The sequence below is a fragment of the Ranitomeya imitator genome, chromosome 1, assembly GCF_032444005.1.
Source record: "Ranitomeya imitator isolate aRanImi1 chromosome 1, aRanImi1.pri, whole genome shotgun sequence".
Taxonomy (NCBI): domain Eukaryota; kingdom Metazoa; phylum Chordata; class Amphibia; order Anura; family Dendrobatidae; genus Ranitomeya; species Ranitomeya imitator.
In genome coordinates this window covers 161,315,466-161,343,027 of record NC_091282.1, presented here as the reverse complement: position 1 = coordinate 161,343,027, position 27,562 = coordinate 161,315,466, and the positions used below count along the sequence as shown (strand labels likewise).

Genomic DNA, 27,562 nt, shown 5'->3' with positions numbered 1-27,562 from the left:
ACAACCCTGTGTATGGGCTCATCATGTACACCTACTGCAGAGCCATAGCTACTCACTGCATCAACCCTGTGTATGGGCTCACCATGTACACCTACTGCATAGCCATAGCTAAGTGCGACAACCCTGTGTATGGGCTCATCATGTACACCTACTGCATAGCCATAGCTACACACTGCATCAACCCTGTGTATGGGCTCCCCATGTACACCTACTGCAGATCCACAGCTACTCACTGCGACAACCCTGTGTATGGGCTCACCATGTACACCTACAGTAGAGCCATAGCTACTCACTGCGGCAACTCTGTGCTTGGGCTCACCATGTACACCTACTGTAGAACCATAGCTACTCACTGTGGCAACCCTGTGTATGGGCTCACCATGTAAAACTACTGCAGAGCCATAGCTACTCACTGCGACAACCCTGTGTATGGGCTCCCCATGTACACCTACTCCAGGGCCATAGCTACTCACTGCGACAACCCTGTGTATGGGCTCCCCATGTACACCTACTCCAGAGCCATAGCTACTCACTGCGACAACCCTGTGTATGGGCTCACCATGTACACCTACAGTAGAGCCATAGCTACTCACTGCGGCAACTCTGTGCTTGGGCTCACCATGTACACCTACTGTAGAGCCATAGCTACTCACTGTGGCAACCCTGTGTATGGGCTCACCATGTAAAACTACTGCAGAGCCATAGCTACTCACTGCGACAACCCTGTGTATGGGCTCCCCATGTACACCTACTCCAGGGCCATAGCTACTCACTGCGACAACCCTGTGTATGGGCTCCCCATGTACACCTACTCCAGAGCCATAGCTACTCACTGCGGCAACCCTGTGTATGGGCTCCCCATGTACACCTACTCCAGAGCCATAGCTACTCACTGCGACAACCCTGTGTATGGGCTCCCCATGTACACCTACTCCAGATCCATAGCTACTCACTACGGCAACCCTGTGTATGGGCTCCCCATGTACACCTACTCAAGAGCCATAGCTACTCACTGCGACAACCCTGTGTATGGGCTCCCCATGTACACCTACTCCAGAGCCATAGCTACTCACTGCGACAACCCTGTGTATGGGCTCCCCATGTACACCTACTACAGAGCCATAGCTACTCACTGCAGCAACCCTGTGTATGGGCTTACCATGTACACCTAATGCAGAGTCATAGCTACTCACTGCCTTGCCATATGAAACCTCTGTACAGCACTGAATAATGGAGGTATTCTTCCTCATATGAAAGTTTTAAAGGAAACATCTATTAAATATGGCATGATGGAATCTGACATAATAAAAATAAATAAGTACCTGCATTAAATTAGAGGCACACATGGGTATAGAAGTGAGTAGTAAACTATGATAGATATTGTATTATTCCTTCCCTCAGCCCTTTTATGAAAAAAACTTTTCTTATATGTTTGTAGTATCAGAACACAAAAAAACAAGAAAAAAGTATATATCATTGAGGTTTTTTTAAAGCCAAAAAGAAACAGAAAAAAACATATATAGAGGAGGCCTGAGGGCATTTTGGTTCCCATCACAACAGAGATGTCTGAGCTTTCTAATGTCAATGATCAGCGGAGTCTCCCTTTACAGCAGAATCATTGACACGCTCACACATACTAGGACATGTCTGCTACTGAGCTTTGGACTCCTCAGACTGTCAGAGATCTGTCAAGCTGATTGCATAAAGCAACAAGAGGATAATTAAAGATAATCTTTCACAAACACTCTGCCATTGTGTAATTCCCATATGAGGCCCTGTCATGTCTGGAGCAGTAAAATGATAGGTTTATAATAGTTTCAATAACTGTAGTGGTGTAAGTATCATCAATCATATGGGGATGTCTGCATGTCCATAAAAAATCATGGCACACACTTTTATCATCTGACATATCTCGGTGATGCGGGCCATCCGGTATCCGATCTATACAGGACTGTTGGGCATCCATGGGCATCTTGTGGAAAAATAGACCTTTCATGTTAACTATTATAGTCTGGATACCCAGTGAGATGCGAAAAGCCTGAGGCAATGATGAATGTGTTGGGAGTAGAAATATTAATTGGTGGGGTGTCCTTTATATCTGTGCAACTTATGTTATTCCAGGGTTAATCATTGATGCGATGCTAATACAGAAGAAGGTAGAACAAAGCCGTTGTAGCCTGCTGCATGTATTACATGTCTTGAAAATTTCATCAGAATTTGCCAATAATCCAATATATATGGAGACAGCCTGTCTACAAGGGCGGATAGTGGGGGACACATAGATTGAGCATGAGGGATTTCAAAATGTTCAACCTCATCTCCCCCAAGAAGACACCTATTGAATAAGTATGGCTAGCATTAGTGAAGCCAAAGACAGAGTCTTCTAGGGATGGTTAAGGGAAATTGACAGCAGAAAACGTCATGCTTGGTAGATCTTATCTGTATGAGGGAGTTGGTGGAAATAGCAAGGATCCAAATGGATATTAGGTAAATGTATGATATGAAGGTTCCCATAACATTAGATGGCTGCCAGCCGAATGATGGTTTCATCTTGCTGGCTCTCTTATATATAGGAGCGCTTATTTGGCCGAGGGTTCGTGTGTTCCCATTGAAAGCTGCCAACAGACATCTTTTCTAAAGGCTTACCATCGAGAGAACAAAGTGATCGGCTGCAAAAATCAGATATTTTCAACTAACATCTCCACCATCAGTTGACCGGTTCCCCCATACACATTAGAGCGTCGGCCGTCAATATTGGCGGGTGCAGCAGACATTAGTCTAAAGTGTAAAGTGAATGGGGACCTTTAGATTTCAGCCAGAGTAACTAACCAGCAAATGTGTATTGGGTGTTTGGAGCAGGTTGAGGAAAAACGATAGTGCATGTTGAATTTCAACTCGATTATTTGATTTGCAGTGTCTGTCTTCCTCCTCTTAACTTATGAGCTCTTGACGGAAACGAAGGTGCAAGTGTATGGGGACTTAAAGGGAACCTGTCACCCCGTTTTTTGAGATTGAGATATAAATACTGTTAAATAGGGCCTGCGCTGTGTGTTCCTATAGTGTATGTAGTGTACCCCGATTCCCCACCTATGCTGAGAAATAACTTACCAAAGTCGCCGTTTTCGCCTGTCAATCAGGCTGGTCAGGTCGGGAGGGCGTGGTGACATCGCTGGTTCTTCCTCAGCTTTACGTTGGTGGCGTAGTGGCGTAGTGGTGAACAAGTAGCGCGCGATCTGCGCTGTAATCCCTTGCATCGGTGGGGGCGGCCATCTTCCTGGGGCCGCGCGTGCGCAGATCGAGTGCTCTGCTGCACGGGGCTTCAGGAAAATGGCCGCGGGATGCCGCGCGTGCGCATTAGAGATCGCGGCGGCCATTTTCCCAAAGCCGAGTTTGCATCTCGGCTTTGGGAAAATGGCCGCCGCGATCTCTAATGCGCACGCGCGGCATCCCGCGGCCATTTTCCTGAAGCCCCGTGCAGCAGAGCACTCGATCTGCGCACGCGCGGCCCCAGGAAGATGGCCGCCCCCACCGACGAAAGGGATGACAGCGCAGATCGCACGCTGCTTGTTCACCACTACGCCACCAACGTAAAGCTGAAGAAGAACCAGCGATGTCACCACGCCCTCCCGACCTGACCAGCCTGATTGACAGGCGAAAACGGCGACTTTGGTAAGTTATTTCTCAGCATAGGTGGGGAATCGGGGTACACTACATACACTATAGGAACACACAGCGCAGGCCCTATTTAACAGTATTTATAGCTCAATCTCAAAAAACGGGGTGACAGGTTCCCTTTAACTTAAGAATGGCCGTAGACTGACAACTATTACATGAGTATGGCAAGCACTAAGTTAGCTGAACTAATGTTTTCAAAATGTAATCTTTGTGCATCTTTTCTGTAATAACTGATTCATGTTTCCTGGGTATTGTGGCTTTCACAAGTCTCTTTCTCAACTAAAAAAAAATCAGTTAGGAGATTTCAGACACATAGACAAGAGGCTTCAAATAATCAGCTATCTGAAAGTAATTCATAAAAAGTCTATTTTATGTTATAATGCAATTCTGGCTTTGAAGAGAGTTCATTTTTACAGATTAGCACATTTATCTCTATAAGGCTATGTTCACACGCTGCGGGTTTTGCTGCGGATGTGCAGCGTTTCCGCAGCTGCGGGTCCGCAGCAGTTTCCCATGCATTTACAGTACAATGTAAACCTATGAGAAACGCAATCCGCAGTGCACATGCTGCGGAAAAAAACATGCGGAAACGCAATGGTTTACATTCCGCAGCATGTCAATTCTTTGTGTGGAATCCGCAGCGGTTTTACACCTGCTCCATAATAGAAAACCGCAGTGGAATCCACACAAAAAACGCGGTAAATCCGTGGTAATTCCGCAGGTAAAACGCAGTGCCTTTTACCTGCGGTTTTCACAAATCCACTGTGGAAAAATCCGCAGACCTCAAGAATACCTGTGCACATACCCTAAGAGACAAGATTCTATTTGCAAAAAAATGTAAATCATGGTCCATTATAAACTGAGCACCATACTCCATAGATAGGTTCCTAACAACAAACAAACCTTAATAAAAAACTTTTTATCCTACTGCACCCCTTCCTGATCGTCTATAATACTCTGCACTACTTTATATATTGTGCACTCACATCAACGCAGTTCAGACTTTCTTCTCTAAATCATTGGCGGCCATGGCCGTCATCACATCCTAGAAACACAGGTTATTCTCTGAGCAAATACATTGTTACTCCTTTGGTATTTACACCACTGCGCCCAGTACCATATTACCAGTGTGCCCATCACTCTACCATAACTATAGCCAGTACCATGGTATTCAGTACACCAGTACCATTACGCCAAGTACCCTTGCACCACTGTATCCAATAACCCAATACCACTATGCCCAGTACCCCAGTATCACAATGCTCTGTTCCCTACTACCACTGAGCCCAATACCCCAGTACCACTACCAGTATGTCCAGTACTCCAGTATCACTGTGCCCAGTACCCCAGTACATGACTTTGGAACACTTCCTTTGTATTATATTGTATGGAACGTGCTGGTGGACGTAGTGGAACGTGCTGGTGGACGTAGTGGAACGTGCTGGTGGACGTAGTGGAACGTGCTGGTGGACGTAGGGGAACGTGATGGTGGACGTAGTGGAACGTGATGGTGGACTAGTGGATCGTGATGGTGGACGTAGTGGAATGTGTTGGTGGACGTAGTGGAACGTGCTGGTGGACGTAGTGGAACATGTTGGTGGACGTAAGGGAACATGCTGGTGGGCGTAAGGGAATATGCTGGTGGACGTAGTGGAACGTGCTGGTGGACGTAGTGGAACGTGCTGGTGAACGTAGTGGAACGTGCTGGTGGACGTAGGGGAACGTGCTGGTGGACCCAGTGGAACATGCTGGTGGACATAGTGGAACGTGATGGTGGACGTAGTGGAACGTGATGGTGGACGTAGTGGAACGTGATGGTGGACTAGTGGAACGTGATGGTGGACGTAGTGGAATGTGTTGGTGGACGTAGTCGAACGTGCTGGTGGACATAGTGGAACATGTTGGTGGACGTAAGGGAACATGCTGGTGGGCATAAGGGAATATGCTGGTGGACGTAGTGGAACGTGCTGGTGGACGTAGTGGAACGTGCTGGTGGACGTAGTGGAACGTGCTGGTGGACGTAGTGGAACATGCTGGTGGACGTAGGGGAACGTGCTGGTGGATGCAGTGGAACATGCTGGTGGACATAGTGGAACGTAATGGTGGACGTAGTGGAACGTGATGGTAGACTAGTGGAACGTGATGGTGGACGTAGTGGAACGTGTTGGTGGACGTAGTGGAACGTGCTGGTCGACGTAGTGGAACATGTTGGTGGACGTAAGGGAACATGCTGGTGGGCGTAAGGGAATATGCTGGTGGACGTAGTGGAACGTGATGGTGGACGTAGTGGAACGTGATGGGGGACGTAGTGGAACGTGCTGGTGGACGTAGTGGAACGTGCTGGTGGACGTAGTGGAACGTGCTGGTGGACGTAAGGGAACTCCACTGCATTGTGGAGTTCGTTGCACCATAAAGATTGGATACTAGCGGAAGCGCCAGCCAGAGAAGCTGCAGCTATAAGGCCGTGTTCCTAGTGTAAATGCTGCATTTTTTCCTCCTGTATTTTTTGTGCAGTAAGGGTATGTGCACACGCTGCGGATTTTGCTGCTGATCGGAGCGAATTGGATGCTGCTGATTCGCAGCAGCTTTCCATGCGTTTACAGTACAATGTAACTCTATGGAAAACAAAATCCGCAGTGCACATGCTGCAGAAAAAAACGCCGTGGAAACGTAGCGCTGTTTATTCCGCAGCATGACAATTCTTTGTGTGGATTCCACAGCGGTTTACACCTGCTCCATAATAGGAATCTGCAGGTGTAAAAAGACAGGTGGAATCTGCACAAAATCCACAAAGAAAACGCGTTAAATCCACGGTAATTCCGCAGGTAATCCGCAGTGCGGTTTACCTGCGGATTTACCAAAACAGGTGCGGAAAAATCCGCAGAGGTTCCATCTACGTGTGCATTGTGCAGTGTTTTTAAGTGTAGAACCCCAGAATTTTTGTTCTAAAAAAAGCATTTAAAAAGAATAAAGAATAAATAAATAAATTTTTAAATACATCAGATAGGGATTATATACATTAGATAGGACTGCTCTATTATGGGTATACCTTGGCGATTGGTGGAGCAGCTTAACATACATTTTTTTGCAAAAAAACGTATTAACTAAAAACCCTGTTTTTTTTTAATTTTTTGACTAGCACTTGCTTATTTACTATTAATTTTTTTTACAACAGAGTATTTTTGACCTCTCTGTGCGTTTTTGTGTCTTCAAGTTCTTTGGTGGTGTGAACAGGTTCCTACAGACTTGCTCACTATGCAAGTAGCCCATGTGTTTTTGGTTCTACATTTAATAAGAATGCAGAAAATCTGAACCAAAATCAGAAAATATGCATAAAACACGGCAATAATCAGAGCAGATCGACAATTGTGTGCTTTGATGAGGACATTCTGCAGAATAAAAAGCATTTCCATGTGGAAACACGGCTTCATTTTGACATTGCATTGGCACACGCTTTCTACATTTTATTACAAAATGTCCAGCATTGATGTGAGGGTCCGTAATCCCAGCCCCGACGCCGTAGACCTGTGCACGGTGCGCAGAGTGCTGACATGTTTGGGGTTTGGCGCTCGCTGCCCGACCCTCCGCTGTTACGCACTGATCCATCCGTAACACTCAGCGCACAGCCGCTGCCACTGCTCTCGGCAGCACAGATCCGGATTACGGAAGACGCTGCGCTGCCGAGAACGATGACCTTGGTTTGCAAAGTGGGAACGTCGCTCTCGCTATTTGAAACTGGACCTTAGCTGAGTGCACATTGAAGAGCTCGGATCAGCGCCATCACTACCACAAAGGGTCGGTCACCAAGACGTGGGGGGACGTCAGCAAGGGCACTGCAGCCCCGGACACACACCGGTCTATGGAGCCCTATATACAACATGCACTGTACGATGGAGCTACTTACTATTTGGCTTACAAATACTGAGGTAAAATACTGACCAAATACTGCAGGTGTGAACATGGCCTGACCCTCCCTGGGATGGGAATCCCCCCTAACATCACTACACTGAGTGCACAGCGTCACTTCCTGGCTGCACTGTGGCCCAGGAGCACAGACATACACGCTGCTGCTCCCCGGCGCACACTGGCCGGCGGCAGCGGACGCACTGGAGCCCCAGCTCAGCAGGGAGCCGACGTCACCGGCAATGTCAGAATACACTCGCTGCTTGTCCCTCGTACGTCACGGGTAGCCCCGCCCACCGCTCAACGTCACAACAGTCATTGAATTAGCACACGAAAAGGAAAAGCCGCCTCCCCCTGTATAAAGAGCCTGGGAGATGTGCACCGCAGGCCTATACGTGCGCGGAGTGGAGGAGCCGGGAGCCAATCAGCGCTGCATGTTCCGCTTCGTTCACTCGAAAGCAAGTTAGGCTGCGAGATACAAAACCCACTGCTCAGCGACAAGTCGGGAGGGGACGAGGGAGTGAGCGAGGAAGATGGCGGCTCTTAGTGAGGAGGGGAGGTACGGGCTGTCCTGCGAGAGGGGGACACAGGACCAGACCACCGTGCTTCACGTTAAACTCACTGAGACCGCCTTCAGAGCCTTGGAGAACTACCAGAACACTAAGGTAAGTGACATGGCGGACAGGATAGAAGTGGGGCACTCTGGTCACCGACCCCTGTAATGACTGTACGGTGACAGAAGTTAGTGCTGGAGTCCGGGAAAGTCTGGAAAGTTCCCCGGAACGGCTCCGGCTACAGGTGAGGGCGGACGTGGCTGCCGGGTCTGTGAACCAGCTGGTCCCTGGTCTCCAGGTGCACAGGGCAGGGAGCCATCCATGACGTGCCCCGGTATCTGCCCCCTCCCGGGTGACGTGCCCCAATATCTGCCCCCTCCCGGGTGACGTGCCCCGGTATCTGCCCCCTCCCGGGTGACGTGCCCCGGTATCTGCCCCCTCCCGGGTGACGTGCCCCGGTATCTGCCCCCTCCCGGGTGACGTGCCCCGGTATCTGCCCCCTCCCGGGTGACGTGCCCCGGTATCTGCCCCCTCCCGGGTGACGTGCCCCGGTATCTGCCCCCTCCCGGGTGACGTGCCCCGGTATCTGCCCCCTCCCGGGTGACGTGCCCCGGTATCTGCCCCCTCCCGGGTGACGTGCCCCGGTATCTGCCCCCTCCCGGGTGACGTGCCCCGGTATCTGCCCCCTCCCGGGTGACGTGCCCCGGTATCTGCCCCCTCCCGGGTGACGTGCCCCGGTATCTGCCCCCTCCCGGGTGACGTGCCCCGGTATCTGCCCCCTCCCGGGTGACGTGCCCCGGTATCTGCCCCCTCCCGGGTGACGTGCCCCGGTATCTGCCCCCTCCCGGGTGACGTGCCCCGGTATCTGCCCCCTCCCGGGTGACGTGCCCCGGTATCTGCCCCCTCCCGGGTGACGTGCCCCGGTATCTGCCCCCTCCCGGGTGACGTGCCCCGGTATCTGCCCCCTCCCGGGTGACGTGCCCCGGTATCTGCCCCCTCCCGGGTGACGTGCCCCGGTATCTGCCCCCTCCCGCCCATTGCCCTGTCCTCCCCTTGTAGCGGCCCTGTCCTCCCCTTGTAGCGGCCCTGTCCTCCCCTTGTAGCGGCCCTGTCCTCCCCTTGTAGCGGCCCTGTCCTCCCCTTGTAGCGGCCCTGTCCTCCCCTTGTAGCGGCCCTGTCCTCCCCTTGTAGCGGCCCTGTCCTCCCCTTGTAGCGGCCCTGTCCTCCCCTTGTAGCGGCCCTGTCCTCCCCTTGTAGCGGCCCTGTCCTCCCCTTGTAGCGGCCCTGTCCTCCCCTTGTAGCGGCCCTGTCCTCCCCTTGTAGCGGCCCTGTCCTCCCCTTGTAGCGGCCCTGTCCTCCCCTTGTAGCGGCCCTGTCCTCCCCTTGTAGCGGCCCTGTCCTCCCCTTGTAGCGGCCCTGTCCCCATGGCCCTGTCCTCCCTTGTAGCGGCCCTGTCCCCATGGCCCTGTTCTCCCTTGTAGCGGCCCTGTCCCCATGGCCCTGTTCTCCCTTGTAGCGGCCCTGTTCTCCCTTGTAGCGGCCCTGTCCTCCCTTGTAGCGGCCCTGTCCTCCCTTGTAGCGGCCCTGTCCCCATGGCTCTGTCCTCCCTTGTAGCGGCCCTGTTCTCCCTTGTAGCGGCCCTGTCCCCATGGCCCTGTTCTCCCTTGTAGCGGCCCTGTTCTCCCTTGTAGCGGCCCTGTCCTCCCTTGTAGCGGCCCTGTCCCCATGGCTCTGTCCCCCCTTGTAGCGGCCCTGTCCCCCCTTGTAGCGGCCCTGTCCCCCCTTGTAGCGGCCCTGTCCCCCCTTGTAGCGGCCCTGTCCCCCCTTGTAGCGGCCCTGTCCCCCCTTGTAGCGGCCCTGTCCCCCCTTGTAGCGGCCCTGTCCCCCCTTGTAGCGGCCCTGTCCCCCCTTGTAGCGGCCCTGTCCCCCCTTGTAGCGGCCCTGCTCTCCCTTGTAGCGGCCCTGCTCTCCCTTGTAGCGGCCCTGTCCCCATGGCCCTGCCCTCCCTTGTAGCGGCCCTGTCCCCATGGCCCTGCCCTCCCTTGTAGCGGCCCTGTCCCCATGGCCCTGCCCTCCCTTGTAGCGGCCCTGTCCCCATGGCCCTGCCCTCCCTTGTAGCGGCCCTGTCCCCATGGCCCTGCCCTCCCTTGTAGCGGCCCTGTCCCCATGGCCCTGCCCTCCCTTGTAGCGGCCCTGTCCCCATGGCCCTGCCCTCCCTTGTAGCGGCCCTGTCCCCATGGCCCTGTCCTCCCTTGTAGCGGCCCTGTCCCCATGGCCCTGTCCTCCCTTGTAGCGGCCCTGTCCCCATGGCCCTGTCCTCCCATGTAGCGGCCCTGTCCCCATGGCCCTGCCCTCCCTTGTAGCGGCCCTGTCCCCATGGCCCTGCCCTCCCTTGTAGCGGCCCTGTCCCCATGGCCCTGCCCTCCCTTGTAGCGGCCCTGTCCCCATGGCCCTGTCCTCCCTTGTAGCGGGCCTGTCCTGCGGGCTCTATATTATATAGAGCAGGTGGGGCTGACTTTAGAACTTCACTCGTCGGTGATGGCTATGGCAGCCTTAGTCTTGGTTTCTATCCTGGCCATTGTTGGGATGGGATTTTTATCTGGTGGCTGACTATGTATCTGCATGGGCGTTATACTTGTACCTGTATAGAAGAGCTGAATTATTTTATAGCTTCTGTAAAAGCTCGAGTGTGGCTCATAATGCAGTGTTGTCAGTCCTATTCACACACCCCCGCCCCCTGGTTTGGGATTGTGGGGGTTGGGGGGTTAACACTGCCTAAATGTGTTTTAATGTGGCCACCTCCTATGGCGTACACTCACTGGCCACTACCAGAGCCGATAATCCGCTTTCCAGTTTTCTGGAACTTCCCTTGAAATGAATGTTTATGGTGTAAATTAAATTATGATTTCTATTTAATTATAGAAATATCACTAATGTGTCTTCGCGTTGTTTTGTAACTTGCGGTCTGCTGGTAACTAGTGATATCTATATGGGGAGGTTGCTGCCATAAAATTCTGTATATGTGGCAAGTATGAGCATGGTTGGGGCTGGCTGGACATGGGTGGCATTTCAGATAATATTGCTTTATTTGGAGCAGTATTTCACGGTGACAGCTTTTAAATAGCAGTGCGGCTTCCAGTGCATATACAGCTCTGCTGTCCTTGCCACGGTGCCAGCTGGTCTCGCATTCATTCAGTCTGTGGAGTTCTGCTGAGCTGTCACTTTTCACTTCTCTAGCCTTGGGCCTGTGAGGCCTTTTTTTCAGCTTTTCTCTGTGCGGACAAGACTAATGAGAATTATTACTTTATTTTGAGTATTATTGTCTTGAGTGGTTTAATTAAACTAATAGTAACCTTACATTATTCACTTGCTGGATTGATCACCATGTACATTCACCTGCAATGAAATTGCCCCATAAATGCTTAAATTGCATCTTCGTCATTCAGTGTGGATCCTGTTACCCATGCAAAGTGTTGATTGACCTTATGTTGGTGACTGCTTTAATGCAGTTTGTTACTGGCTTATAGGGCCACCATATGGAATCTGGTGTCTCCATACTGCATCTACTGTATAGGTCTATGTGCACACATTGCGGAATGGGGTGCAGAATTTTCTGCACAAAATCCGCATCTCCTGGCAGAATCCGCGGGTGCAGATTTGCCGTGGATTTTATGCGAAATTGATGCGGATTTTATGCGGTTTTTACCCCTGCAGATTTCTATAATGGAAGGGTGCAGAAACGCTGCAGATCCACACAAAAGTGACATCCACTTCTTTTAAATCCGTAGCGTTTCCGCGCTGATTTTTCCGCACCATGTGCACACTTTTTTTTTTCACATTGTACTGTAAATCAGTGCGGATCTGCAGTGTTTCTGCGCGGAAAAATCCGCTGCGGATCTGCACTAAATCTGCATCGTGTGCACATAGCCTATACTGTCCCATTGACATGGGCCAACAAAAATGTATGGGGAAAAATGAGTACAATCACTGTCCCCACATCTTTATTGGCAGCACATCTACTGTTGGGGTGCATTTAGACTGGCCAGTTAACATGAATTCTTATTAAAAATGCTTGTTTTTCCATACTCATTATAAACGGGTCTTGCGATTGGCAACCAATGTGGAAAATGTGATTCTCCGATCTCTGGTAAAATGAATTGTAAGCTTAAGGCTGCGTTCACATGAAAGGGTCATGCATGGTCCTTTTACGGTTGCCCTTATCTTGCGGGGAAACAGCTGATTCAACTGCTAAACCATGCAGCCATTATGATGTTCATGCAGGTGAAATGGTGATTTACTTGGAAGATTAATGCAGAGAGCATGACTGTGTGAATGCAACCTGAATATCGCTATGCACTTCTGAGAACAATGATTCTATGTGCACAGATCTATGATCGTTCTGTGTGCATGGCAAGTGAGGCCAGCCTGTTTTAGTTGTCTATTATACAGTCCCCAATCTATGAAGTTGTAGCCATTATTTAACGCTGCCAGTTGCTTGGTGTAACCTCCAACCTACATGGGGGTGATGTGTTGCTGCTAACTGACTTTTTACCGTAAAAAACCAGATCACTCGGTGAATCAGCATTTGCTCAATTTTCAGGTCATTGTCGACTCGTTCACATGGACTGATAAGGCTCTAAATCCTCCTTGTGGCTACCAGGCCCCAGAGCATTTCACTGAAGGGGGTTGCAGCTTCTTTGGAAATGGCTCACATTTAGCACAGCCATAGCTGTACAATAATCATATGCTGCACAGGCGTTGGCCAAGATGTGTCACCACTTTTATCTGCTGATATTATCTGCATAATGAATTTTAGCAAGATTACCTTGGTAATGAAAGTAGAAATTGATTTATTACAGGCACAAGGACTGCTCAATCTGCCATATGTTACTGAACAGTAAAGTGTAAAATGTTTCTCAACATATTGCAAAAAGGAGTTCCTGTAGTAAATAAAACTTCAGCTATTGTCTCAAGCTGGGTTAAAGTGAACCTGACAGCTGATAGTGGGGGGGAAATATTTGATACACTGCCGATTTTGCAAGTTTATCCACCTACAAAGAATAGAGGTCTAATTTTTATCGTAGGTACACTTCAACTGAGAGAATCATACAATGTGATTTTGTTTTTTTGTTTTTTAATGATTTTTACACATTTTTTTTGCATTTTAATGCATAGAATAAGTATTTGATACAGTGGAAAAACAATGTTTGCAATTAGGGTATGTTCCCACGGTCAGTAAATGCTGCGGTTTGGACACTGTGTACATCTGCAGCCGCAAGATGTTACAGCATAGTGGATGGGATTTTAAGAAATCCCATCTCCACTATACATGCACAGACGCCTCCAGCTTACCTGTTGAGACAGACAAGCGGCACGTCTTTCCAGACTGCAGCATGTCTATGTATCTTGCGGAGACGCTCAGTCTCCGCAAGATAAATATCACCAATCCAATGTATTGGGTGAGGTGATTGAATGAACACATGCAGAATCACCTGCATTCAAAAGCCGGCAGCTTTGGACATGTGCTGCGTCCAAAGCGCTGCCTAGCGCTGGGATCACACATGCGAGAAACACGTCCGTGTCTCGCATGTGAAATCTAAGCTCTGGCGCCAGCACTCCAGAGCGGAGCGTGCGGCTCCATGTGTTGCTATGCGGCCGCACGCTCCGCTCTGGAGTGCCGGCGCCAGAGGAGGGATTTCACATGCGAGACACGGACGTGTTTCTCGCATGTGATCCCGGCCTAATACTGACCGTGGGGGCGTAGCCTTAGAGGTCAGACGTTTCCTTTAGTTCTTGACCAAGTTTGCACACACTGCAGCAGGGATTCTGACCCACTCCTCCATACAGATCTTCTCCAGATCTTTCAGGTTTCAGGGCTGTCATTGGGCAGCATTGTTTCAGCTCCCTCCAGATTTTCTATTGGGTTCAGGTCTGGAGACTGGCAAGGCTGCTCTGACTGTGAAATGCTTGAAAGGAACCTGTCAGCAGGATTGTGCACAGTAACCTACAGTGTGAGGTCGGTGCAGTTATACTGATTACAATGATATCTTGGTTGATTAAATCGGTCTTATGGTTGTTCTTTAATCTTTTTCAGTTTTGTGCTAATGATATGCTCGTGCCCTAGGGTGGGCCTGGAGTGGGGTCTGTTTGTTGTGCTCTGATTAGATATTCATAATGCAGACTGCTGACAGCCCCCTAGTTTGCGTAATGAATATCTGTATATACGGTACTTTAAAAAAAAAAAAAAACTTCTGCAGGCAGGTACCAGCCGTGACACCTGCGCTGCAGCATAATCGCATGTTTTATGTGCCAATAATACTTTTTCTTCACGTTATTCAGCTTGGGGGGGAAAAAAAAATCAGTTTGTAGCTGCTATGTGTCTATACCTGTGATCCGATAGCTGCTACTGTACATGTGACGGCTGCGCCATCTTACTGGGAAGAAAAAAAAATTCCTCCTCCAAGATGGCACCACTCACTCATGCACAGTGGCAGCTCTCTGCTATCTCTGATCTGCTACTGCGCAGGCAGCGCCATTTTGGAAGAGGAATTTTTTTTCTTCCCCAGTAAGTTGCTGCCGGTGCATGCGCAGTAGCAGCCATCGGATCACAGCTATAGACACCGATACCTGATACTGCACAGGTGCGGCAGGTGCCATTTTCAAATTGATTTTTTTTTTTCAAGCTGAATAACGTTACAAAAAATGTATTGGCACATAAAGCATGCGATTATGCTGCTGCTTGCAGGTGGTTTTTTTTTTTTTTTTGGTATATACTGATATTCTTTATGTAAACTAGGTGGCGGGTCAGTGTGGGATCAGTGACCTGTCAGCAGTCTGCCTTTTGAATACCTAATCAGAGCACCAGATACACCAGCCCCCCTCCAGACCCGCCCTAGGGGCACGAGCAGATCATTAGCATAAAACTGAAAATAGATTAACCCCTTAATGACAGCCAATACATCTTTTAACTGACCTGAGATATAAAAGAATAGTAAACCCATACAGGTGACAATCCAGCAGCTGTCTGCTGTACACTATAGCTGACAACTTGCTGCATCAGCCACCATCAGTGTTTGCACCGTCCATATCTGTTTAACCCCTTAGATGCTGCTGTCAATAGTGACTACAGCAATTTAAATGTTTGTGTGGGGGCTTCTTCTTTACCCCCATTGGTGCCCTCAGATCATGATTTTGTGGTCTTGATGTTTGCAATGGCAATTCATGACCAAATAGTGGCCTTAGTCTGACAGCTGTAGTAACCTGTTCAGAAGTTAGTTACATTTAGGTGGTAAAAATACACTTTCATTTGTCATACCACTTTGCATTAATTGCTGTAAAGCACCTGAAGGGTTAATAAACTACCTGACTGCAGTTTTCAATGTCAGGGGGTGCTGATATGAGACCCCTAAAGTCACTTCAAACATGGATAGTTCCCTAAAAAAATAAATGTTGTAAATTTCCATGAAAAATTGCTTCTACACTTTTAAACCTCCTAAAATGCTAACAAAATAAATAACGTTTTACAAATGGTGCTGATGTAAATCAGACATGTGGGAAATGTTATTTATTAATGGTTTGCTGTGGTATGATCATCTGGATTAAAGGGATAATTATTCAAACTTTGAAAACTGCTAATTTTTTAAATATTTTTTTCAAGTTTTTGATATTTTTTATAAATAAACACAAGACATATTGACCTGCGGATTTATCGCGTTTTCTATTGCGGATTCCACTGCGGATTTACATCTGCAGTTTTCTATTGGAGCAGATGTAAAAACACTGCAGATTCCGCAAAAAGAATTGACATGCTGCGGAAAATAAAACACTGCGTTTCTGCAGCATGGGCACAGCGTTTTTGGTTTCCCATAGGTTTACATTGTACTGTAAATTCATGGGAAACTGCTGCGGATCCGCAGCAAAATACGCATCGTGTGCACATACCCATACAGGTCTGTGAATTCTTGATGGTTAGTAGGTGATAAAATACTTATTTCATGCAATTTAAAAAAAAAAGTGATTTTCTGTTTATTTTTATTTTTTTTTTAATTTTTAGACCGTCTCACAGTTGAAGTGTAACTATGATAAAAATTACAGATCTTTCAAATTTTTGTAGGTGGGTTAACTTGCAAAATCAGCAGTGTATCAAATACCGTACTTTTCCCCATTGTGTACATGTTACCTAATTTGTGTGCAGCACATCAGGCACTGTCTGTATCCCAGTCAGGTGTGTTTCAGAGAAAACATACTTTAACCCCTTTCTGACATCGGACGTACTATCCCGTCCATGTGGGGTGGGCCTCTATGACCATGGACGGGATAGTACGTCCAGTGCGATCGGCGGCGCTCACGGGGGGAGCGCCGCCGATCGCGGCCGGGTGTCAGCTGCCTATCGCAGCTGACATCCGGCACTATGTGCCAGGAGCGGTCACGGACCGCCCCCGGCACATTAACCCCTGGCACACCGCGATCAAAGATAATCGCGATGTGCCGGCGGTGCAGGGAAGCATCGTGCAGGGAGGGGGCTCCCTGCGGGCTTCCCTGAGCCCCCCACAGCAACGCGATGTGATCGCGTTGCTGCGAGGGTCTTACCTCCCTCCCTCCCTGCTCGAGCCCCGGATCCAAGATGGCCGCGGATCCGGGTCCTGCAGGGAGGGAGGTGGCTTCACAGAGCCTGCTCAGAGCAGGCACTATTTGGCGGAGATAGAGCGTCTCCGCAAGATACATAGACGTGCTGCAGTCTGGAAAGACGCGCCGCATGCTCGGTTATACAGGGCCACCAGATGCGGCCCTGCACGCATCATGAAGACGGGATTTCATAATATCCCATCCACTATGCTGTAACGTTCGGCTGCTGCAGCTGCATGCAGCAAATCCTGAAGGTTTCCTGACCGTGGAAACAGCCTAAGGCTATGTGCACACAATGCAGATTTAGTGCAGGTCCGCAGCGGATTTTTCCACGCAGAAACGCTGCAGATCCGCACTGTGGTTTACGGTACAATGTAAATCAATGTGAAAAAAAAGCTGGGCAGATGGTGCGGAAAAATCCGCGTGGAAACGCTGTGGATTTAAAAGAAGTGCATGTCACTTTTGTGCGGATCTGCAGCGTTTCTGCACCCTTTCTGACCGGGGTAAAAACCGCATAAAATCCACACAAAATCCACAAATTCTGCATAAAAAACGCACTAAATCCGCGGCAAATCTGCACCTGTGGTTTCTGCCAGGAGATGTGGATTTTATACAGAAAATTCTGCACCACATTCTGCAACGTGTGCACATAGCCCTTAACCCCTTTACCCCCAAGGGTGGTTTGCACGTTAATGACCGGGCCAATTTTTACAATTCTGACCACTGTCCCTTTATGAGGTAATAATTCTGGAACGCTTCAACTGGTCCCAGTGATTCTAACATTGCTTTCTCGTGACATATTGTACTTCATGACAATGGTAAACATTATCCAGTCTACGAATGTGATGCGGTGATTCTGGATGTGTTCAATGAACACATGCGGAATTACTGTGTGTACAACAGGAGGCGGCACTTTGGGCAGAGTGGGGTATCCGCTGCGTCCAAAGTGCAGAGAATCCTGAACGTGGAGACATAGCCTAATAGCCGCCCTCTATTAACTGGTCTCTTCCTAATATGCACATATAGGAGACTTGTCAATCCTGGGAAGTGGGCAGGAAAAAGTTGCAAGAGGTCCCACCTGTCTGACTAGTCGCATGGTCTCTGTCCCTGACAGCTGTCAGGTTTTTTTTTTTTTTGAGGCTATGTTCTCATGAGAAGTATTTGGTTGGTTCTTTATGTTGCAGATTTTTTGTAGCATTTCTTAGATAAATTTAGTTGCTGGCGTTTTTTGCTTTTTTGGATTATCTTGTTTTTGATGCTGCAGTTTTTCCTTGAGGTCATATTTTAAATAGTGGTTTTTGATACTTCCAAGTATTTGATTTTGATAAAACTTTATCGGTTTTCATGGTCCATCTTTTCTTATACGTGAGGAAAAAAAACTGACATCTGAATGAGCCCTTAAAGGGGTTGTTCGGTCAAAACCGATAAAGGCCCCGTCACACATAGCGAGATCGCTAGCGAGATCGCTGCTGAGTCACAAGTTTTGTGACGCAACAGCGATCTCAGTAGCGATCTCGCTATGTGTGACACGTACCAGCGATCAGGCCCCTGCTGTGAGATCGCTGGTCGTGTCGGAATGGCCTGGGCCATTTTTTGATCGTTGAGGTCCCGCTGACATCGCTGAATCGGCGTGTGTGACGCCGATTCAGCGATGTCTTCGCTGGTAACCAGGGTAAACATCGGGTAACTAAGCGCAGGGCCGCGCTTAGTAACCCGATGTTTACCCTGGTTACCATCCTAAAAGTAAAAAAACAAACGCTACATACTTGCCTATCGCTGTCTGTCCTCGGTGCTCTGCTTTTCTGGTCTGGCTGTGAGCGCCGGAAAGCAGAGCCGTGACGTCACCGCTCTGCTTTCCGGCCGCTGTGCTCACAGCCAGACCAGAGAAGCAGAGCAGCGGGGACAGACAGCAATAGGTAAGTATGTAGCGTTTGTTTTTTTACTTTTAGGATGGTAACCAGGGTAAACATCGGGTTACTAAGCGCGGCCCTGCGCTTAGTTACCCGATGTTTACCCTGGTTACCGGGGACCTCGGGATCGTTGGTCGCTGGAGAGCTGTCTGTGTGACAGCTCTCCAGCGACGCTGCAGCGATCCGGATCGTTGTCGGTATCGCTGCAGCGTCGCTATGTGTGACGGGGCCTTAATCCGGTCGCATCCCGACCAGTGAAGTGGACAACTAGAAGGTGCGACCTTGTTCCATACAAGTGTATGGCAAACAAGACTGCACGCTCTGGCTGAGAATCATCACAGCACCACTCGTGCTCTGGGGGGATTCATAAGTCTGCAGTCACAAACTTGTCAGTTTTGACCGGACAACCCCTTTAAGGTGTATGTCCCAATATCTTAAGATTTATTAGCATTTACTGCTTGTGTTGTGGCTGGTTCTTGAATGGTGATGGCTTGCAGACTAGATCAGCTGGTCGCACAGCACCCTGTTACCTGTACAAAGTACATTTGCTTCTTTTACAGCAGGTAACAACGTGTCCTGACACTTCCACCATTTTTTTCCCTTTAAATGTGATCACATGACTTCCTAAGCTAAGTACTGCTCCTGCTCTGCTTGACAGGATTAATCAGTGCTGCCTGCCTTGATTAGGGAGGCTTTAATGAAAAGAAAAGAGACCTAATGCCCCAAAAATCCCGCACAGGAAACTGCTTATTGTGCAATTCTTGTTTTCTGTAAAAGGGATCTACTGTTCCTGGTATTAGGTGTCAGTCTGAAACGCCTGCAGGTTTTTTGTATTCACCGGCGGCCTCACTTCTCAACTGGAAAAATCTTGTTCATGGAGATTTTTCCACCATAATCTAAATATGTAACATATCCAAACTACAGGCCGCATTCTTCTTCAGCATTACTTAATTGTAAGATCAATCAGTCTGACCATATAAGAACACCTAAAATGCCAGGAGGATCTGGTCTCTCATTTTAGCAGACTATAAACCGAGCAGGAAATGGTGCATGGACACAAGCCATGGTGTACTCTGGGCTCGGCCTAGTGACCCCTTGTGCCACTGCTCACTGTTGTTCTTCTTGGCTCTTGTTTACACACAGTCAGCTGGGACTTGAGGGAGAATTTGTGAAGAGTGATTCACTCACATAATCGCAAGCAGTTTAAAGGCCCCTGCTGTTAGATCGTCCAGCGTGGCCTGAAAGAAAACTTGCATAGCTCAAATTTTCCCCACTTAATGCAGGCGGATCAGATTACTCACAGAATGAACACGTTGTCCCTGTCTTTAGCAGACAATCAGTTATACTGTAACCATGTCAGCTTAAAGGGCCATTGACTCTTACAGATTTTTGAACGATCATTATTAAAGGTTTTCGTTTCACAATTTTCTTGCTGTGTAAACAGGCTGTCTATCACCTGATGATATTCGTTTATCGGGTGGAATTATTTTTTGCATTGTTAAAAGGTGATCGTTCTCGGCAATGCATCGGTTGAGATTAATGGCAGCATATGTGCACCGAGCGATTTAGTATACGTGCTCAGGGCGCATTGAAATGATCACGGATCATATCGTGCCGCCGATTGATCCATGGAAATGAACCTTAACTCCAAACGCACGTCTGGTAATCATCTGTTTGAAATAGATTGTTAAAAACGGGGGGAAAAGTTAATTCATTAAAATATATCTGCTCTCATTAACTTCACTGATTTAATACACAGAACCAGCAATTTATTTATTTTTTTGAAATGGCATTACAACAAAGTTGGCACAGGTATCCACCTGACCGGCAGAGAAACGTACATGTTGGGTAGACAGTGCGTCTGACTACTGAGGCACAGTGGCTCAGGTAATCCTGAAAGCGTGCAAACATATTATTTTCTGGTTAGCCAGTAAAGGTATCACTCCTAGAATACTTCTGTCATCATTGGGCAGAAAAATATTCACATCGAGTAGTATGTGATCCTATTTCAGGATAAGGGGTCATGCTCTCAGCTAGTTATCCTTCATTCCTCTATTAATTACCTGTTGTGAGCTCTACAAATGCTTTTTTCCAAATGTTCCTTGCATGGCTTGTTTTGGGCACTGCGCACATTCACCCAGAGGTCTTCCCCCTTCTGTTAACTCTTCATCTACTTGGGTCTGTGAGCTACAAGCATTTATTTTTGGGAGCACAACACAGACTGCACTTTCCACTGTCCTTCTGGAACATTTTCCTTGGCATACGTTTTACATTGAGATCTTGAAATCATACATTGGAGTCTGTAAAATGCTGCAGTTCAGTGAAATCCTGGTGATGTCATGTGGCTGGTTTTCTCTGTAGCTGTTGATATAGTTCTGTCCTTGTGTGTATTCCTCACTCAGATTATGTATTCACTTATCAAAGCGCTGTAGACTTTACCCACCAAGGAAAGGTCAGATTGAACGGATCACCCAAACATTCACCAGCGCACATACTCATTTGCATTGACTCGGGCCAATGAACTCGCCAACCACACCAACGTGACGTCTCCGATGTGCCCTGCGCCCGTACTTGAGAAAACCTGACGTGTTCTGCTCGAGGTTTATTCATTCTGAATGTACAAGGACGACTCGATCAGTTCTTTCTGCTGATACTTTCTGACATCTGCTTTTAATTTGCCCAGTTTATCAAATTGCAAATCCACCTGAATATGCAGCACATCCAAAATATTGTCAAACTTGTTTTTGACTGTAGTTACAAGGATTTCTACACTGTGGAAGTTGCTGTATGCCAAGTCCCTGTGCTGTATCCTGTGCTGCCATATGGTGCTCCAGGCAGCCCCAGTGTCCAGAAGTCCATAAGAGAAAATATGGATCACAAGTATGATCATTTAGAAGTATAGGGGAATTGCAGAGAGAACTAAGTGTAGTTTTTATATAGGAGTTTTTTGAGCAGAATCTCTTAACTTTCAAACCACACATGGAGGGGCTGATTTATTAAAAAAAATCACATGAAAATGCAGATTAATCTGCATATATAGGAGGGGGTGAATAGGTTAGTAGAATATAGTATACATAATTATAGTTTTGTGAGATTCTGTATACCTGTTTCTCTGCTCCTTGTGGGATTTTTAATCCAGTGTGGGGTCCTATCAGTGACTGACAGCTCTCTGAATGCAGACACCTGTCAATCATGGATAGGACTGCCCACTGGACCAAAAATCCCACAGAGGAGGAATAAATGAATAAAACGTTCTACTGAATCTTTCCTCACAAAACTTACCGTAATCTACTTGGCTCCCCCGGCTTTATAGCATGAGACCTGAAGATTGCAATTCGGTTTCATGCTGATGGGTTCCCTTTAAGACCGGCATGGTAAATGATAGGAGGAAGATGTGCCTTTACATTTCTAAAGTGCACATATTTTCATATAGGGGACAAGCCTAGCCTTGCCCCATCCTGCCAATGTGCTGCCCCTTTTGGCAAAGCCGGCTGGGATTGGGATGAAAATGCCAGTTACAATGTTTATGCAACTACAGAGTTTTGCAAAAAATGCAATGTCTGTCTTACGGCTGTATTCTAATCGTCTCTGGTTTTTGAGCTCCTTGTGGTTTCGGAGGTTTCTGCTCCATACTCTGAAGAACTGAATAGACCGTAAGGCTGTGTGCACACGCTGCGGATTTTACTGCAATGGTTGACGCTGCAGATTCGCAGCTTTTTTCCATGCGTTTACAGTACCATGTAGACCTATGGAAAACAAAATCCGCAGTGCGCATACTGCGGAAAATACAGCGCGGAAACGCTGCGTTGTTTATTCTGCAGCATGTCAATTCTTTGTGTGGATTCCGCAGCGGTTTACACCTGTTCCTCAATAGGAATCCACAGGTGTAATCTGCACAAAAACCGCGGTAATTCAGCAGTAAATCCGCAGTGCGGTTTACCTGCGGATTTACAAAAACAGGTGCGGAAAAATCTGCAGAGATGATATCCAACCTACGTGTGCACATACCCTAATGCGACTATGTGCAGGGGTCTAGGATGTCAGAGGTGTGAGGTCAAGCAGGGTAAAGGTTACACAGGGGCTGTGGGTTTAGTTTTATGTGCACAGCTCGCCTATCATGTGACTAGTAATTTTCAGATCACGCAGTTATCCAATTCTGCTTTTCCACACTATATAAATCTGTACTCCAGTGTAATAAAAGACCACACACTAATCAGTCTGCACTAGTGGTTGGAATCATGGTATGTATGTGTGCATATGGGGTATTTTCAAGTTTGGCATTTATCTTCGATCCATAGGGGAACATTTTCCAATTGCTGGGGCTTTGCCCACTGGGATCCTCGCCGTTCCTGAGAACTGTGCCTCCATAGAGCTCCATGTGACTGAAGTGGGGTGTTCTTAATCGGACCGCTGGAGATGGCTTAACCTGGTAGCTCTTCTGCACAACTATAAGAACCAAGCTTTGCACAGTTCTGGTTCTTTATATCCCACCAATCAAACTCCCAGTGATTGGCATGTTATCCTCTAGCCCATGAGGAAGCATAACTTCTAAGGGTATGTGCACACGTAGAGTGGTCCACTGCGGATTTTTCCACAGCGGATTTGATAAATCCGCAGGGCAAAACCGCTGCGGTGTTTCCTGCGGATTTTTAGCGCATTTTCTATTGCGGATTTACATCTGCAGTTTTCTATTGGAGCAGATGTAAAAACGCTGCGGATTCCGCACAAAGAATTGACATGCTGCGGAAAATAAAACGCTGTGTTTCCACGCGTTTTGTTCCGCAGCATGGGCACAGCGTTTTGTTTCCCATAGGTTTACATTGTACTGTTGTGAATTCTGTGGTCACAAGTGGTATTGCAGTCTCTGGGCGTCCTCCCTCAGGTGTTTTGGTGAGCTCGTTGGCTGCCTTGCTATTTAGCTCCACCTGAGTCTGTCTTCCTTGCTCCTTGTCAATGTTCCAGTGTTGGATCTGAGCTACTGCATCTTTCCTTGGGCCTGCTGCTCTGCTAGATAAGTGCTTCTAGTTTGTTTTCTGTTTTTTCTGTCCAGCTTGTTATTATCTTTTGCTGGAAGCTCTGAGAAGCAAAGGGGTGCACCGCCGTGCTGTTAGTTCGGCACGGTGGGTCTTTTTTGCCCCTTTGCGTGGTTTTCGTTTTAGGGTTTTTTGTAGACTGCATAGTTCTCTTTGCTATCCTCGCTCTGTCTAGAATATCGGGCCTCACTTTGCTGAATCTATTTCATTCCTACGTTTGTCTTTTCATCTTGCTAACAGTCATTATATGTGGGGGCTGCCTATTCCTTTGGGGTATTTCTCTGAGGTAAGTCAGGCTTGTATTTCTATCTTCAGGCTAGTCAGCTCCTCAGGCAGTGCCGAGTTGCATAGGTAGTGATAGGCGCAATCCACTGCTGCTTCCAGTTGTGTGAGGATAGATCAGGTACTGCAGTCTACAGAGATTCCACGTCTCAGAGCTCGTCCTATTGTTTTGGGTTTTTGCCAGATCTCTGTATGTGCGCTGATTACTGCACGCTGTGTTGCCTGATTGCCAGCCATAACAGTACAAGGAGCCAATTCAATGATTTCCAATAGAGGGAAAAAAGAAATCCTGACATCATTTTTTTTTCTTAGCTCTGTCTTCAGTCTTTTTTTTCCCCTAGACATTAGAGTGCTTCAGGACACAGCTGTGGACATGGATATTCAGGCTCTGTGCTCCTCAATGGATAATCTCGTTGTAAATGTACAAAAGATTCAAGATACTATTGATCAGAAATCGATGCTAGAACCAAGAATTCCGATTCCTGATTTGTTTTTTGGTGACAGAACTAAGTTCCTGAGCTTCAGAAATAATTGTAAGCTATTTTTGGCCTTGAAACCTCATTCTTCTGGTAATCCTATTCAACAGGTTTTGATTATTATTTCTTTTTTGCGCGGCGACCCACAGGACTGGGCGTTTTCTCTTGCACCAGGAGATTCTGCATTGAGTAATATTGATGCATTTTTCCAGGCGCTGGGATTGCTTTACGATGAGCCTAATTCAGTGGATCAAGCTGAGAAAAATCTGCTGGCTTTATGCCAGGGTCAGGATGATGTAGAACTATATTGTCAGAAATTTAGAAAATGGTCAGTACTCACTCTGTGGAATGAATCTGCACTAGCGGCTTTGTTCAGAAAGGGTCTCTCTGAAGCTCTTAAGGATGTAATGGTGGGATTTCCTATGCCTGCTGGTTTGAATGAGTCTATGTCCTTGGCCATTCAGATCGGTCGTCGCTTGCGCGAGCGTAAATCTGTGCACCATCTGGCGGTATTGTCTGAGAGTAAGCCTGAGCCTATGCAGTGCAACAGGACTATGACTAAAGTAGAACGGCACGAACACAGACGTCTGAACAGACTGTGTTTCTATTGTGGTGATTCTACTCATGCTATTTCTAATTGTCCTAAACGCACTAGGCGGTTCGATAGCTCTGCCGTTATTGGTACTGTACAGTCCAAATTCCTTTTGTCCATTACCTTAATGTGCTCTTTGTCATCGTATTCTGTCATGGCGTTTGTGGATTCAGGCGCTGCCCTGAATCTGATGGATTTGGATTATGCTAAACGTTGTGGATTTTTCTTGGAGCCTTTGCGGTGTCCTATTCCGTTGAGAGGAATTGATGCTACACCTCTGGCCAAGAATAAGCCTCAGTACTGGGCCCAGCTGACCATGTGCATGGCTCCTGCACATCAGGAAGTTATTCGCTTTTTGGTACTGCATAATTTGCATGATGTGGTCGTGTTGGGGTTGCCATGGCTACAAACCCATAATCCAGTATTGGATTGGAACTCTATGTCGGTAACCAGCTGGGGTTGTCAGGGAGTACATGGTGATGTTCCATTTTTGTCTATTTCGTCATCCATTCCTTCTGACATCCCAGAGTTCTTGTCGGACTTTCAGGATGTATTTGAAGAGTCCAAGTCTGATGCCCTTCCTCCGCATAGGAATTGTGATTGTGCTATCGATTTGATTCCTGGTAGTAAATTCCCTAAGGGTCGTTTATTTAATTTGTCCGTACCTGAACACACCGCTATGCGCAGTTATGTGAAGGAGTCCCTGGAGAAGGGACATATTCGCCCATCGTCGTCACCATTGGGAGCAGGGTTCTTTTTTGTAGCCAAGAAGGATGGTTCGCTAAGACCGTGTATTGATTACCGCCTTCTTAATAAGATCACTGTTAAGTTTCAGTATCCCTTGCCATTGATTTCTGACTTGTTTGCTCGGATTAAGGGGGCTAGTTGGTTTACTAAGATTGATCTTCGTGGTGCGTATAATCTGGTGAGAATCAGGCAGGGAGATGAATGGAAAACGGCATTTAATACGCCCGAGGGTCATTTTGAGTATCTGGTGATGCCGTTCGGACTTGCCAATGCTCCATCTGTTTTTCAGTCTTTTATGCATGACATTTTTCGTGAGTATCTGGATAAATTCTTGATTGTTTACTTGGATGACATTTTGATCTTCTCAGATGATTGGGAGTCTCATGTAAAGCAAGTCAGAATGGTTTTCCAGGTACTGCGTGCTAATTCCTTGTTTGTGAAGGGATCAAAGTGTCTCTTCGGTGTGCAGAAAGTTTCATTTTTGGGGTTCATCTTTTCCCCTTCTACTATCGAGATGGATCCGGTTAAGGTTCAGGCCATCCAGGATTGGACTCAGCCGACATCTCTAAAAAGTTTGCAGAAATTCCTGGGCTTTGCTAATTTTTATCGTCGCTTCATCTGTAATTTTTCTAGCATTGCCAGACCATTGACCGATTTGACCAAGAAGGGTGCTGATTTGGTTAATTGGTCTTCTGCTGCCGTGGAAGCTTTTCAGGAGTTGAAGCGTCGTTTTTGCTGTGCCCCTGTGTTGTGTCAACCTGATGTTTCTCTTCCGTTCCAGGTCGAGGTTGATGCTTCTGAGATTGGTGCAGGGGCGGTTTTGTCACAGAGAGGTTCTGGTTGCTCAGTGTTCAAACCATGTGCTTTCTTTTCCAGGAAATTTTCTGCTGCTGAGCGTAATTATGATGTGGGCAACCGAGAGTTGCTGGCCATGAAGTGGGCATTCGAGGAGTGGCGTCATTGGCTTGAGGGTGCTAAGCATCGCGTGGTGGTTTTGACTGATCATAAGAACCTTACTTATCTTGAGTCTGCCAAGCGCTTGAATCCTAGACAGGCCCGTTGGTCGTTATTTTTTGCTCGTTTTGATTTTGTGATTTCATACCTTCCGGGCTCTAAAAATGTGAAGGCGGATGCTCTGTCTAGGAGTTTTGTGCCCGACTCTCCGGGGTTATCTGAGCCGGCGAGTATCCTCAAGGAAGGAGTCATTGTGTCTGCCATCTCCCCTGATTTGCGGAGAGTGTTGCAGAAATTTCAGGCTAATAAACCTGATCGTTGTCCGGCCGAGAAACTGTTCGTCCCTGATAGGTGGACTAGTAAAGTTATCTCTGAACTTCATTGTTCGGTGCTGGCCGGTCATCCAGGAATCTTTGGTACCAGGGAGTTGGTTGCTAGATCCTTTTGGTGGCCGTCTCTGTCGCGGGATGTGCGTGCTTTTGTGCAGTCCTGTGGAATTTGTGCTAGGGCTAAGCCCTGCTGTTCACGTGCCAGTGGGTTGCTTTTGCCCTTGCCGGTCCCGAAGAGGCCTTGGACACATATTTCGATGGATTTCATTTCTGACCTTCCCGTTTCTCAAAAGATGTCTGTCATTTGGGTGGTCTGTGATCGCTTTTCTAAAATGGTCCATCTGGTGCCCTTGGTTAAATTGCCTTCCTCCTCTGATTTGGTGCCTTTGTTCTTCCAGCATGTGGTTCGTTTGCATGGCATTCCTGAGAATATTGTTTCTGACAGAGGTTCCCAGTTTGTCTCAAGGTTCTGGCGAGCCTTT

The 27,562-nt window shown here is 47.7% G+C and overlaps 1 protein-coding gene across 1 annotated transcript in view; it reads left to right on the top strand.

Moving 5' to 3' along the window:
• The first annotated feature begins 8,087 nt into the window (after positions 1-8,087).
• Positions 8,088-27,562, top strand: part of ELL2 (elongation factor for RNA polymerase II 2) — a 62,084-nt gene continuing 42,609 nt past the window's right edge. Inside the window, exon 1 of the mRNA XM_069751995.1 lies at positions 8,088-8,243. Within this exon, the coding sequence (XP_069608096.1) occupies positions 8,112-8,243 (132 nt within the window). The 5' untranslated portion in view covers positions 8,088-8,111. The remainder of the gene's footprint in view (positions 8,244-27,562) is intronic.